The sequence below is a fragment of the Pleurodeles waltl genome, chromosome 12, assembly GCF_031143425.1.
Source record: "Pleurodeles waltl isolate 20211129_DDA chromosome 12, aPleWal1.hap1.20221129, whole genome shotgun sequence".
NCBI lineage: Eukaryota > Metazoa > Chordata > Amphibia > Caudata > Salamandridae > Pleurodeles > Pleurodeles waltl.
The window spans coordinates 645,296,488-645,309,464 of record NC_090451.1 but is presented as its reverse complement, the minus strand read 5'-3'; the positions used below and the strand labels follow the sequence as shown (position 1 = coordinate 645,309,464).

General features: G+C 39.9%; 1 protein-coding gene across 1 annotated transcript in view; it reads right to left on the bottom strand.

Moving 5' to 3' along the window:
* Window positions 1–12,977, bottom strand: part of CA14 (carbonic anhydrase 14) — a 76,544-nt gene that overhangs the window by 2,642 nt on the left and 60,925 nt on the right. Inside the window, exons 8-10 of the mRNA XM_069218219.1 lie at window positions 8,003–8,126; window positions 6,002–6,025; window positions 3,512–3,596 (exon numbers count right to left, since the gene is read on the bottom strand). Coding sequence (XP_069074320.1) covers window positions 3,512–3,596; window positions 6,002–6,025; window positions 8,003–8,126 — 233 coding nt within the window. The remainder of the gene's footprint in view (window positions 1–3,511; window positions 3,597–6,001; window positions 6,026–8,002; window positions 8,127–12,977) is intronic.

Genomic DNA, 12,977 nt, shown 5'->3' with positions numbered 1-12,977 from the left:
GAACCAAACGTGAACGTCAGTAAACCTGATGAAGAAGAGTATTACTGATTTTTTAAAGTAGTTCATTTAAGGAATAAGTTAAATGTATTGCAAACGTTTGTGGAATATCGTGAGCTAAATGTACACTTTTCTGAAACTTCCATCTGCTCTACACTGTTTGGAGTTAGAGCTAGCTGTGGAAAGCAGAGAAGTCCCAGGCTCTATCTTTACAGAACTGAGACTCCATACAACTTACATTCTGGATATTCAAGTGGCAGAACAATGCCTAGGTTACACAGATCTTAACACCGTCTGAGGCTCCACACACAAAAGCTATCCTCAAAGTTACACACATGGAGGCTGCAGGTTGAAGTAGGGACTCACAGGGTCGCAGTGATATTTTTAATTCAGGCCTCCGGTCTGTCCTTCAGGTTACACAAACAGTACAAACACATACAATAGACCCTTTCCACATTCTATACTGATTTCACAGATTCTCACCTTGGATAGCAAGCGTATCACTCAGACAGCTGACTCCAACAGCATCCCTCAAACGTGCTACAGACCCAGGCCTCTAGCAGCAAGGCTACTCTCTGGCTACATTGCCACTACATGCTTAATCATCTGAATGCACAACTACCCCTCAGGTTGGGTAGCTCATACACCTTAGGCCTCTAAAAGTAAAGAAAACCCTCATATTAATTACATCTTAGTGTCAGTCAGTAGGCATGTAATCTATATATATCCTACGTTGCATAATTCCTACCAGCCATGGCCTCAGATCTCGCGGGCTGACACGCCATACTTCAAAGGTACACTTCAAGATACACGACTTACAGGCAATTGTCTCAAAGTGAGAAAGAGACCAAAACCTATAGAGAAACCACACGCTCAGACATCCCCCAGAACATCTATACTTTTGATTATAGATATCTTAGAAGAGTAGCATCCGTCAATAAAGCTGTTGCTTGGGTAAAAGATACTACTGACTCTCTTTTCTGACTCTCTCTATTCCTTTAACTACCAAATATCAATTCATGGGGGGACGGGGAATAAATGCTCTAAGTCGTATGCACCTCACTGAAGACTGCATTGTGGCACAATGATGTAGACGTCAAATGTTTAAAGTCAACAAAAATGTATCACAATGCATCATGTCCATTTTCGTAACACCCAAAAGCAAATGAAAGGAAAACAAAATTGCTCGCCGCTATGTTTCAAGTAACTTTCAATAGAGGTACCTGCGACCCAGTCGTTTCCACATAACTGGAATGCTGGAGGCTACTCTTTTATGAAGGAGACGCACTCCGACGGCAGAAGTGCAAGCTTCTGTAACAAGCAAAACATGCTCAGTACAGACATCCTTTGCACAGCCCTGGCACCTGTAGGGGCATTCACTCACATCAAAAACAGGCATCACCAGTGCAAGCCTGTCTGGGATGTAGAACTGGACGAGCATCGGACTTACGTTTGTAAGGTCCAGTCACGTGCACAGCTTGGGAACAGCCCTACGAAAGTTCCTGACCTGAGAAAGATGCTCAGAGTTTAAGCATCGCTCACATAGTACAGACAGCATCAGGTGCAAACCTCACTCACCGGTAAAGACGAAGTACAGACGGGCAGTAGCACCGAAAGTTACTTAAAAAAACACAGCTTGTCCCACACATGGACAGACACCAAGTAATCTTTGTATGGCTTTTCTTTGAGAAATATTCTATTGAAAACTAAACTTGAAGAGAAAAGTGCTCCCAGTGACGATTCTTGTTTGGGAAGCTATTGTGATGGCAGAGACTGTATTACAATTTAGCAATATTCAAAATGTGCTAAAATATAAAGCAGGTGAGTAAGCAAAAAATAAATATGAGCCGCACACACACATACACTGGATTATGTTCTAAATGTGTTTACATGTAATCTTCACAATATATATGATAGAAAGCAGTATAGTGACGTGTATTTGCAGTGTTGTGATAACCTTTGTTATCATGAATAATCTCTGTAGCCCCCTATGTAATCCCTTCCCAATACTTAGAAGTGTACTGTTATCACCTACAGTTATCTTTTTGATGGAAGTTGCAAGTTTAAAAATATGAATATGACATTTCTCTGAAAAAAAATATGAAGCAGATTCCTACCCATCACCCCTTTCAACTCCTTGTCAAAAATAAATTAGGTGAAGAGTAGTGCACTACCTCGCTGCACAACATATAACTTTCATAAGCCTACCAGAAAAAAAGAACTCCATTTGGGTTTATATAGAAACTCTAGTTCTATGCAATAAAATCTATGTGTATACTATTTCCTTTAGAGTCTTGGCTGTGTTGTCTATAAGTCTTCAAAGTAACATATGAAAATTGTACAACAACAGAAACTTCCCCGTAGATCCTCAAGCTGATGCACTTTAGGAATCAAAAGATTCCCAAAGATGAATGGTTGAGCTTTTAAGTAAAAGAAATGATAAAAACCGACACTATTCACCATAAAACCGATATGGAAGGAGGGTAGGAGGAAACTGTTTGAGCACCTGAAGCCAGAATGTACTCTTGAGCCGCTTGAGAAAGGAAGATACCAAAAATTGAAATTATGTATGATAACATCTACAAATTCTACTGATGTACAAAGGGAGGAGAGTTTGCTCTTAAAATGCCTGTTATTGAATGAAAAATGGATCTTATTCTCCACAGAGATGCAAAAAGTTACCTAAGTAAGTCTAACTAATAGCCCGGGCTATGCATACAAGCTCACTGTATAAGGGATATTGTAGAGTATGTATTTCCCTCCCGCCAAAAAATGTTTACATTACATCTAAAAGAAATGCATTGTTGTTACTGATGAGTATAGCACATTTACTGTATCTATTTGATACAAGCCCACTGATTCATCGATTGTGGGAAAAGGCCTTTGTAGAATTAGTATCATAATGGGAATGAACTTGAAGCCAGGAAAGAAAATCATTTTAGTAAATGACATGCAAAACAGTGCAAAACAGTGATTAGTACATTAGAGTTTCTTAAGAGCTTTGGTTTACTTTATTGATTTGAAAAGTAATACAAAACGTAGACATTCTTTCATGGATTCAAGGTATTGCTAAACGGGCTTCTATGGATGATCTTCCATACAAATGAGAAATTAGGTTGGAAAATGTCATGTTTTGTGAGATTTTTGGGGGGAACTCTATGTCAAAAAAACGATAACTTTGAGGAGGTTGATACTCATAATTATTTCCTCTTTCCTTCCTTTATTTTTTTCTTTCTCTACAATTTGTTTATTTTACACATTTATTAGATATAGGTTTATTGAGTATTTGGTTCATAGGCAGAATAATATGCCCATTAGCCATACTTCTATTGTCATGCACCTGATTTTAAAATTAATTTTAAAAAATGAAAATACATTAAAAAAACAAAGTGGAACCACCGTAACTAACACATTCAGAAACAGACACGGAGAGTGTAAATGCCCCCATCAGCCCGTCCGAAGTCGGAGGATGTGATCAAAATCAAAATTAACCAAATGGTCTTTTAGAACTCACCTGATACTCTTCGTGATGACATGCACAGCAAAGAAGAGCCCCAGGAACCCAAAGAGAATCCCAAACACAATGGCCACCACTTCACCTATTGGGAGAGGTATAGAATTTGGGTTACATAGTATCACCTTTTAATCCAGACTCAGGAGGGCAAAGACACAAGGATAGATGTGTGATCATCAAATTACATTTCACTGAGCTGTTGTATGAGCTACTTCAGCAGAAATTAGGGTGGACCGCTGTTCTCAGTGCTCGTGTATCTGTGCCATATATTCTGAGTTTGGGACAAGTAAACACTCATGTTTCATTTCTCCTTCATATGAGTTTTTGCATGTATTTGTTCACCAACCTGACACATTAGTGTTTCTAATCTACGTAGATAAAGGAGACAGCCGCAGTTAATACATTTTTTCTTTCACCAAACGTAGAGCTCAAAACACTATTTGGAGGTTGTCTCAGCCTGCACTATAAATAGCAAAGAATATATAATAAATGTACTTATAGAACGTACTGCCAGGATTCATTCACAAGTGGCCTCTCTCCATGAAGACCCTCGCCAGCACTTCATGCATCTAATGCTGTCAGTCTGGTTGAGAGGTCTAGAATTCGTTTCTTAGCCCCACCATCTCATGGGAGGCGCTGTAATATAAGGTCCATGTTGGCTTTAGGCTCCGATATTCTTTCGACAAGAGGTTCCAAGGTCAAGGTTCAGCATTAGTCTCTCCTGACCCACTTTTTTTCCTTGTTTCTTAAGGGTATTTTTCTTTTAGTTCTTTCAGATCAGCCATGATGACAAATGACAGTAGATATTGTGTTGGTGCTGAGCCTTCCTGCTTAAAATTAAATTTGTATGGATTACTGTGCCTCAGTCAATAGAAAAATCCCCAGAGCCAGTTATACCAGAAACAAATAGATCGGAAGTGCTCAATTGGTCATATTGTTAGAAAACTCTCAGATTGACAGATTTCCCATTTGTGAAGTATGTATCATACTGTAAGTGTCATGTGTAGCACACTGTTCACAGTGTCATGAGAACCAATTCACAGTACACAGTCTGCAGGCCTCAGCGTATTGTGTATGTGCTATAGTGACTCTAATTTAGAGCACACCAAATTTCCATAATCGCTACTTTGTAACACACAACTTCTTTACAATCACTGAGAAGGCACCACTAAGAAAAAATAGGTGTTTTCCTCTAAAGATTACCTAGTGCCCCATCAAACTTAAAAGGAGTTCTACTGAGCTTTCGGGGTATCGGCAAAGGAGTGACAGATGTGGCACACACTGGCTATAAAGAGTGATCACTTCGTAAGATTACATTCGCTTGGTGAGGTGTGAGCAGCTTGATGTTGGGTCCAGCTGTTATCGTGCTTGTGGACTGGTATTCTATTAATGCTGGGGAAGCAGGCGCCATAGTTTGGAGTGAAGTACAACAAACAGTGTCCCGATCTCACTATGCATGTCAGCCCGATCTGTAGTTATGCTGTTGGTATGGATCAGATTCAGATGTAGCCTTAGGGATGCCCTGGGAGGACTTCACCTGGAGAGTTGTGCTGGACCAGTGAGCCCAAATATTTGGCTGGCAGGTACGTGCTATTTGAGACCTACACTTTAGCTGTCATTCATTTATCTTGCGGGCGTTATCAGAAGGGACGGTGTCCCACCTTTGGGAGGCATTGGGTTTTGGTGGAGTTTATGCTTCACCTGATGTCATATTTGTCAAGTATTTGGATCATGAAGAGAAAGGTAGATGTTTTAAAAAAACAAGTAAAAATGTATTTTTTTGTAAAAACAGCACTTTGTAAATTGAAGTGGAATGATACAAGGCTTCTGATAACAGGCATTTTGCTTCCAATTCTCCTTTATTACAGATCATAACTACTCTATCTGCTATAAAACGACAGGCATCACTCACCCCAATTCCTTTTGCTCTTGCGCTTGAAATGCTACAATCTATTTGTCCCTTGCGCTTTTATATTGTAACTGACTATGAGTGTGCTGTCTTTTTATCGAGAGAGTCAAGCCCTTCACAGATCCGAATTATTACCCTGCTTGCTTGTGAGTTTTCTTTCTTGCCTAAATTTATGCGAGGCCTGGTTTTGTTCCATAAACCCAAAATATTACATCATAAGCTGAAAATAGATGTGGCATTTTCTTACAAGTTAATTTTAAACCCTTTGCTTAATTAAATTGAAATTGGTCTGCATATCTCAAAACAATTTAAAAAGAGGACAAAAGTTCTGTTTTTATACTGAAAATACATACACAGCAAAAGTTTGCACAGTACTAGTAATCATATGGGAGATTTAGAGTAAAAGGAAAACTTTATAACTTTGCATACCCCTAATATTGAGTCAATCCTATTGTAACACTGTTCCATGCATTTACCACTATTTCTGTGAAGAATAAAATCCTTATTATAGATGTGTTGAGCACAAATGGAGCAATTACGATACTAATAATTTTACAAATAATAATTAAACAGCTACTTACCAGCAGAATATGTGAACGTGGAACCTGTAGGGAACAAGGGAAAATAATTAGGATCTCTAATCCATACCTACTGACCAACCTCGAGTTGCTTATGATCCACGAGGGCCATTTACAGAGGTAGTGGGGAAAAAAGGCCAATGTAATTACCGGATACGATGCATTCTCAATAGAGATGAAATCTTAGGGTGAGAAGGTGTCTGTGAATGAGGAATACCCTGGAGAATAGGACGTGTAAATATGTTTCCTGATTATTCATATTTCGTAGTGGACCCTCATTGTATAACTCGTAACGACACATTTTTCTGCACTCCAGAGCTAGCATACCACCTAGTACCAGCAATTCCAGTGTCTGGAATTAGCTTTTCAACTTGTTGGGATTTCCTATTGAGGTCAAGGTGCCAGTATTATTAATGTTGGGAATGTATGTGACCCAGGGCTGGATATCATCTGGAGTAATTCCTTCACCAGACTCTTATGTTTTTCTTGTTAAACAAATTCTCATTCAGTACAGTATTGGCACATTTTTTTCATTCAAATGTGAAACACTGCAGTCCTGTGAAATGTGTTCTATTTAGCTGAATTTTAGAAGAAATTGATCAGTTCATGATAAGTATACAACAAATGAATATTCAAGGAAATTACCTTTTCTTCCACCTCCTCCATCTATAATTTGCCACATGGTAAATTGTTTTACATCGTAAGTAAATTATTCACCAGATTCTTAGATTCATCTTGTCAAACACATTTTCATTCAGTTTAGTATTGTTTTAATTCAAAAGAGAAGCACAACAGTTTTGTGAAATGTGTTCTGTTTAGCTGAACTTTAGAAGATTTAGAAGAAATTGATCAATTCATGATAAGTATTCAACAAATCAACATTCAAGGAAATACACTTTTCTCTTACATTCATAATTTGCCAGGTGGTAAATCGTTTGGTATCTGCAGTCAATCCTTGACCAGACTCTTAAGTTTTTCTTGTTAAACAACTTTTCATTCACTTCAATATTAGTACATTGTTTTTCATTCAAAGAGGAAGGACTATAGTTTTCTGAAATGTGTGCTGTTTGGCAGAACTTCAGAAGAAATTGATCAATTAATGATAACTATACAACAATTCGACATATGAGGAAATAAACTTTTCTTTCATCGCCTTCTGTATTCATAATTGGGTAGGTGGTAAATCGTTATTCTTGCAAAATTTTGGCCTCCTATTGAAAAATAAATTGCCGGCCTGAATGATGGATTTGAGTCAGCAATTAAACAAATAGGGTGATGGTTCACTTTCATGAACCATAAACTGCAATAATACTTCAAAGCCACTTTGAAGGCATGCAGATATTAAATATGAGCGAAAAACAATAATGATAACAACTGTGCAAGGGACCTTAGACAGGCTTCTTAAACGTAATTTGATTATGCAAGGAGACAATGATACTAGGAATGTCTTTAAGAAGAAACTCACTTGTCAGAAAAGGACTGGTTGAAACTGGAAACTGGCATTTGGAAACTAGACTAAAAAAATGAGGTATGACTATTCTAGTGGTCATCGAGTGTACTGGTTTCAGTGCCAGCCCACATACAACACAAGCACTTTAGGCATATGGCCGGTGCTGAGTGGGTGGGTGCCACAGGCATTCTTTTGGGGACAAACACACACACACGCCCCCCCAGCCCCTACAAAAAAAAAAACCTGGAAATGGATGACAAGCAACTTAGAAAAATATCCAGTGTTTACGTGACTCGATTATTGGGAATGAAAACTTTTCTAAAATGTTCCAATTTGGGCACAAAAATCCAAGAGAGAGAAAGGTAGTGAGGAATAAAGTAATATGTCAAGGCTCAAATAATGAGCCAATGAATGAGAACGTTAGGATCAGAACTTAATTTTGCACTCTTGGCTACATCTGGTATTTAGTGAGCAGACCCCATCTTCTAAGACCGATGGCCTCGTGCTAACCAATTGATTATCTTTTCTCGTTACTTTATAGTCTGCACACGTACCCACTGGAAAAGAGGAATAAACTGTCCTCTGGTTCAGCGTCTGTGTCGTTCTGAAGTTCTCCACCAGCGGAATCGGAGAGCTCTCTGGTCCTGTGGAATGGAGGGCTCCCTGCAAATTTTCCAGCTGCAAATGAGAAAAACAGTTGGCAAGGCAATGGGTTTGACACTCGCATCCAAACATAGACAACAGCGATAAGGCAATTCCTGCTGCACACAAAGCAATTAAAATAAGAACTGGACTATCTGCCTATGCTCGATCTGCTGGTGTTGTCTGTGTTTTATTTAGTTATGTTGGATAGTATGGAATGGAATGGTATAGTAAGGCCTGTCATTATACAGTATAGCATGGTATCTCTGTCATTGTATACTAAGGTATGCCATTGCGTAGTATGGTATGCTGTATTATGGCCTGTAATTGTATGATATGGTATATATACTATGGTCTGTAATAGTATGTGATGGTTTGGTATGGTAAGGCATGTCATTATACAGTATGGTACGGCACGGCCAGTCATTGTATAGCATGTTATTTATGGTATTGCCTGTCATTGTATAGTATGGTTTGGTATGTTCAGGGCCTCTGGAATTATGTGGCAAGGCAGGAAAAAAGTATGCAGCAGAGTTCACTGAATTCACTATTTTGTTAATTTTATATTGTTATCACTGTCTGGGCAGAGCTTCAGTATCAGTTTCACCTCTAAATGAAGCAATCAGCAAAGGAAATATGCTACATCACTACTTGGTAAAGGGCTTGCCACTGTGCAGCAACACATCTGGCAGCATTTGTACTATAATTTGCTCCCTTTGAGATAGAAACAAAATTTTTTGTTAAGATCTGCAAATTATCCAGAAGATGATGGATTACACGGCAAGTGCAGCAAAACCTTAACTGTGTGGAAAATCCCAAAGCCCCAGATATGCATTAATTCCAGTGGTCTAGGGTATGGAATGGCATGTTATTGTATAGTATTGTATGGCATGATATGGCCTGCTATTGTATTGTTTTGCATGGTATGACCTGTCAGGCTATAGTATGGTATAGTATGGTTTAGCCTGTCAATGTATAGTATGGTACGGTCTGTCACGCTATAGAATAGTATGGTATGGGACACCTGTCATTTTCTTTATGGGATGCTACGGCCTGTCATTGTGTAGTATGGTATGGTAAGGGATGGCCTGTCATTGTACAGTATGGTATAGTACAGCCTCTCATTGTATGGTATGGCCCTTGTTTTTAAACTATAGTATGATAAAATATGGCCTGTCAGTGTGTAGTTTGGAAGGGTGTGGTCTGTCATTGCACAGTTTGGTATGGTATGATATAGCCAGTCATTGTTTAGTATAGTATGGTATGGTAACGCCTGTCATTGTATAATATGGTGTGGTGTCGCTGGGCCTGTCACTATAAATTATAGTATGGCCTGTCATTGTATTGTATGGTATGGTGTGTCCTGTAATTGTATAGTATGTAATGCTATGACCTGTCTCAGGGTGGTATTTTATGGTATGCTATATTATGGTATGGCCTGTCATTCCATTGTGTGGTATTGTATGGTTTGTGATTGTACAGTATGGTATTGTGAGGTATGGCCTGTCACTGTATAGTATGGTATAGTATAGTCTGTCATCATATGGTACAGTATGGAATGGACTGTCATTGTATAGTGTGGTATAGCCTGTCATTTTATACTGTATGGTATGGTAAAAAATGAATGACCTGTCATTGTATACTATGGTATGGTTTGTCATTGCATAGCATTTTATTGTATGGTATGGCCTGCCATTTGTATAGTGTGGTATGGTATGGGCTGTCATTGTACAGTATGGTATATAGCCTTTCACTGTATAGTATGGTATGGTATGGCCTGTTATTGTATAGTATGGCATGGTATGGTATTATATGGCCTATCATTGTAAAGTATGGTATATTATGGTTTGTTTTTCCACAGTATTGTATTGTCACTCTGTAGTATGGTATGGTCTCTCATTGTACAGTATATTATGGTATGGACTGTCATTGTAAAGTATGCTGTGGTATGGCCTGCTATTGTATACTATGGTATGGGATGCTCTGTCACGATACAATATGGTATGGCCTGTCATTGTTTGGTATGGTATGACATGTCAGTGTACAGTATGCTGTGATCTGTCATTATATGACATGGTAAGGTATGGCCTATCATTGTATAGTATGGTTCGGTTTGTCATTATATAGCATGTTATGCCCTATTATTGTATAGTATACTGTGGTATGGTTCCGTATGATTCAAATTTCTGAATTTACATAAACACCTGCACAATTTTGAGCTATAAATGTCTGCAAATCCAAATGGATCATTAAATACATAAGCAGACGAAGAGCTGCATTTACTTCTGCAAGAGCAGTGGTGGTATCAAATTCCCTCTTACTTGCTGCATCACTCCACTCAGGGTGCTTTCCTCGGAATCTAGATGCCTTTGACAGCCCTGCTTCCTATTACGCCCTCATTTACTTCACTCGACACTTGTGCATTTGATGGGAGTACGGCACAAGTCTTGTACACCCTTTAAAGATACATTCTATTGACTGGCTGAGTTGAAAAAGCAGAGAGGTGACTGAAGGACATGCATTATGCCCAGGGGTACCAACTCCTGGTGTAGGCGCAACACCATGTGACCCTGGGCACATTACTTAATCCAGTGGCATAGTGAAACTTGAGTGGCCCTTCTGCACAGTACATGGAGAGCCCCTCCTCTGGAGTCACTCAGAAGCTCTCAGGCCAAGGCACTGTGCTGAGGAGGTCCCCTGGAGCCCCCACATCCTGCACCGCAGGTGCTGGGGGGCCTTTGTTATGCCACTGACTTAATCTGGCTGGCTCCAAACTCTTGTAGTAAACAACACCTCACGCAAGCGAGAGCGCATGTGCTAGTGTATGTGCTGTCACAGGCGAGACCTAAAAACCATTACTTATATATTCAACGAATGGATGAGAAACATAAAAATAAGTGTGATTACAGAGTATAATCCTCAAATGTGAAATAATCCCCCACACATTTTAATAAAGGCAGAAGGATAGACCCAAGGAGCCACTAGAAAGGAGATGAAATTAAATACTCATATAAGCTGATTTAAGTTGTGATTTTCAGTGCATGGAGCTGATGGTGGAAGGCTCATGAGCCAAAATAAGCCAGCAGCTCCAGCACGCTGAAGTAAACCCCTTTAGACTATGTATGGAATGTATCTTCACCATGAACAGCGCAAACTTCCACACAAGTCAAGCCTAAACAATGTGACACCCTTGGTTATCTTTGCACACTATAAGGCCCAATGTCTTTTAAAGGTTCTTTTTTTTTTTAAATTCACGTTTGTGGTTTATGGCTTTTTTGGAGAATGGCACACACACATTATATTTCAGGACCACAGTGGATAGTCTTCTGCAAGACAATTGTACCAAGCTAAAATGGGGGAATATTTATCTTCCACGTCTGGCCCACTATTAAGTGCTTAATGTGTGCCGGGGCTTACAGGCAGTGGGCAAAGTGACTCATTCTTGGGGTCTAAGACTTAATTTTGCATCATCACACTTTGGCCCGGAGCACAAAAGGCAGAAAGGAGGAAAGAAGGAAGGAAGAGAAAGATAGGACAGCAATGTCAAAGGAAACAAGCAGAGATGGAGAAATACTCTGCTGCTGAGACATAAAGACAGGAAGTGTGGGGTCATGGAGGAGGGATGAGGCGGAGTCGAGACTACGCAGCGTTGGTATTCAGCAGTGAGTTTCTAAGAAAACGTTCTATTTGAGGGGCCAATCTCCTCCTTTCCCCTTTCCTTTCCTATTTCAGATGCATGCAGTTGCCACAGCTGCCATGAGCACTGTTATCATTATTTGTTCTTCAAATAATGATGATGTCTGTGAATGTCAAGCATGATGCTCTATTTTTGGATTAGAGATGCACGACAGCACAAAGAGTGACAAATATGGTGGATAACAATTAGGCAGGGTTGCAGCTGAAACGGTAAATTCCTTGTTTATATAATCATATTAACAATAGACCTATGTTTAACAGCACTACATGTCTCTTTAGCTGGGCTTTAAAAACAGAACCATGATTTCTTGTGTGAAGGGGACCACATCTTGAACCTGTCTTTTGTGCACAGGTGTAACACAGTGCACTGTGTATAAATCTGGTCCTGGGCATGCTACCTGCATGGCCATACTTCGAGTTTGATCCAAGTATAAACCGGAGTCTCGGAGTGCCTTTGCACAGACCATAGTCTTTGTTTGACCTGGGTGGATGAGGGCATGATCAAGCCTTTCTACAGGCCTGGGCCCGAATGAGTCCTCAGTACAGCTCTGACTCTGGGTTGCTACTTGCAAAAAGATTGGCCAGGTCCATGCTGGGTATAGGGACATGCCTGTGAGTGAGGCCTACTGTACAGTCCACCATCATTGAGGGTACTGAGAGAATGCCAGTAGTGGGTCTACCAAAGTGGTATGAGAAGCATAACCACACCCAAGACATTTTTGCAGGTGAAATTAGTTTGGCTGGGTGGGCAAGAAGAGATGGGTAATGGGGAAAATATTTGGATCTTGGCTGCAGTAATACCACATTTGCATGCCATTCTCCGTTCTGGTCTCATTAACTTGGAATCAGGTGGTGATTCCACACCATCAAATAACCACATGGAGCAGTTCTGGATCTTTATCAGTGTGAAATTTCTCCACTGAGATTCCCTAGTATTTTAATAAGGGCCTAAGTGGAGGCTCTTTAGAGACCTGTGCTTGAGTGCCCCTCCTGCAAGGATATGAGCACCTCCTGTAAAAACATGACTCTGTGTGCCCCATATAGATATGAGCATGTACTCTGTAATACTCTAGCAGTGCTCTCGGTTAAGACTTGCCCCTGTGTATACCCCCTAAATGGTCTGGAGCATGTACCTGGGCATGGTTGACCCATAATGTGTTCCCCTAAAGAAAGACCCCCATCCTCATATGT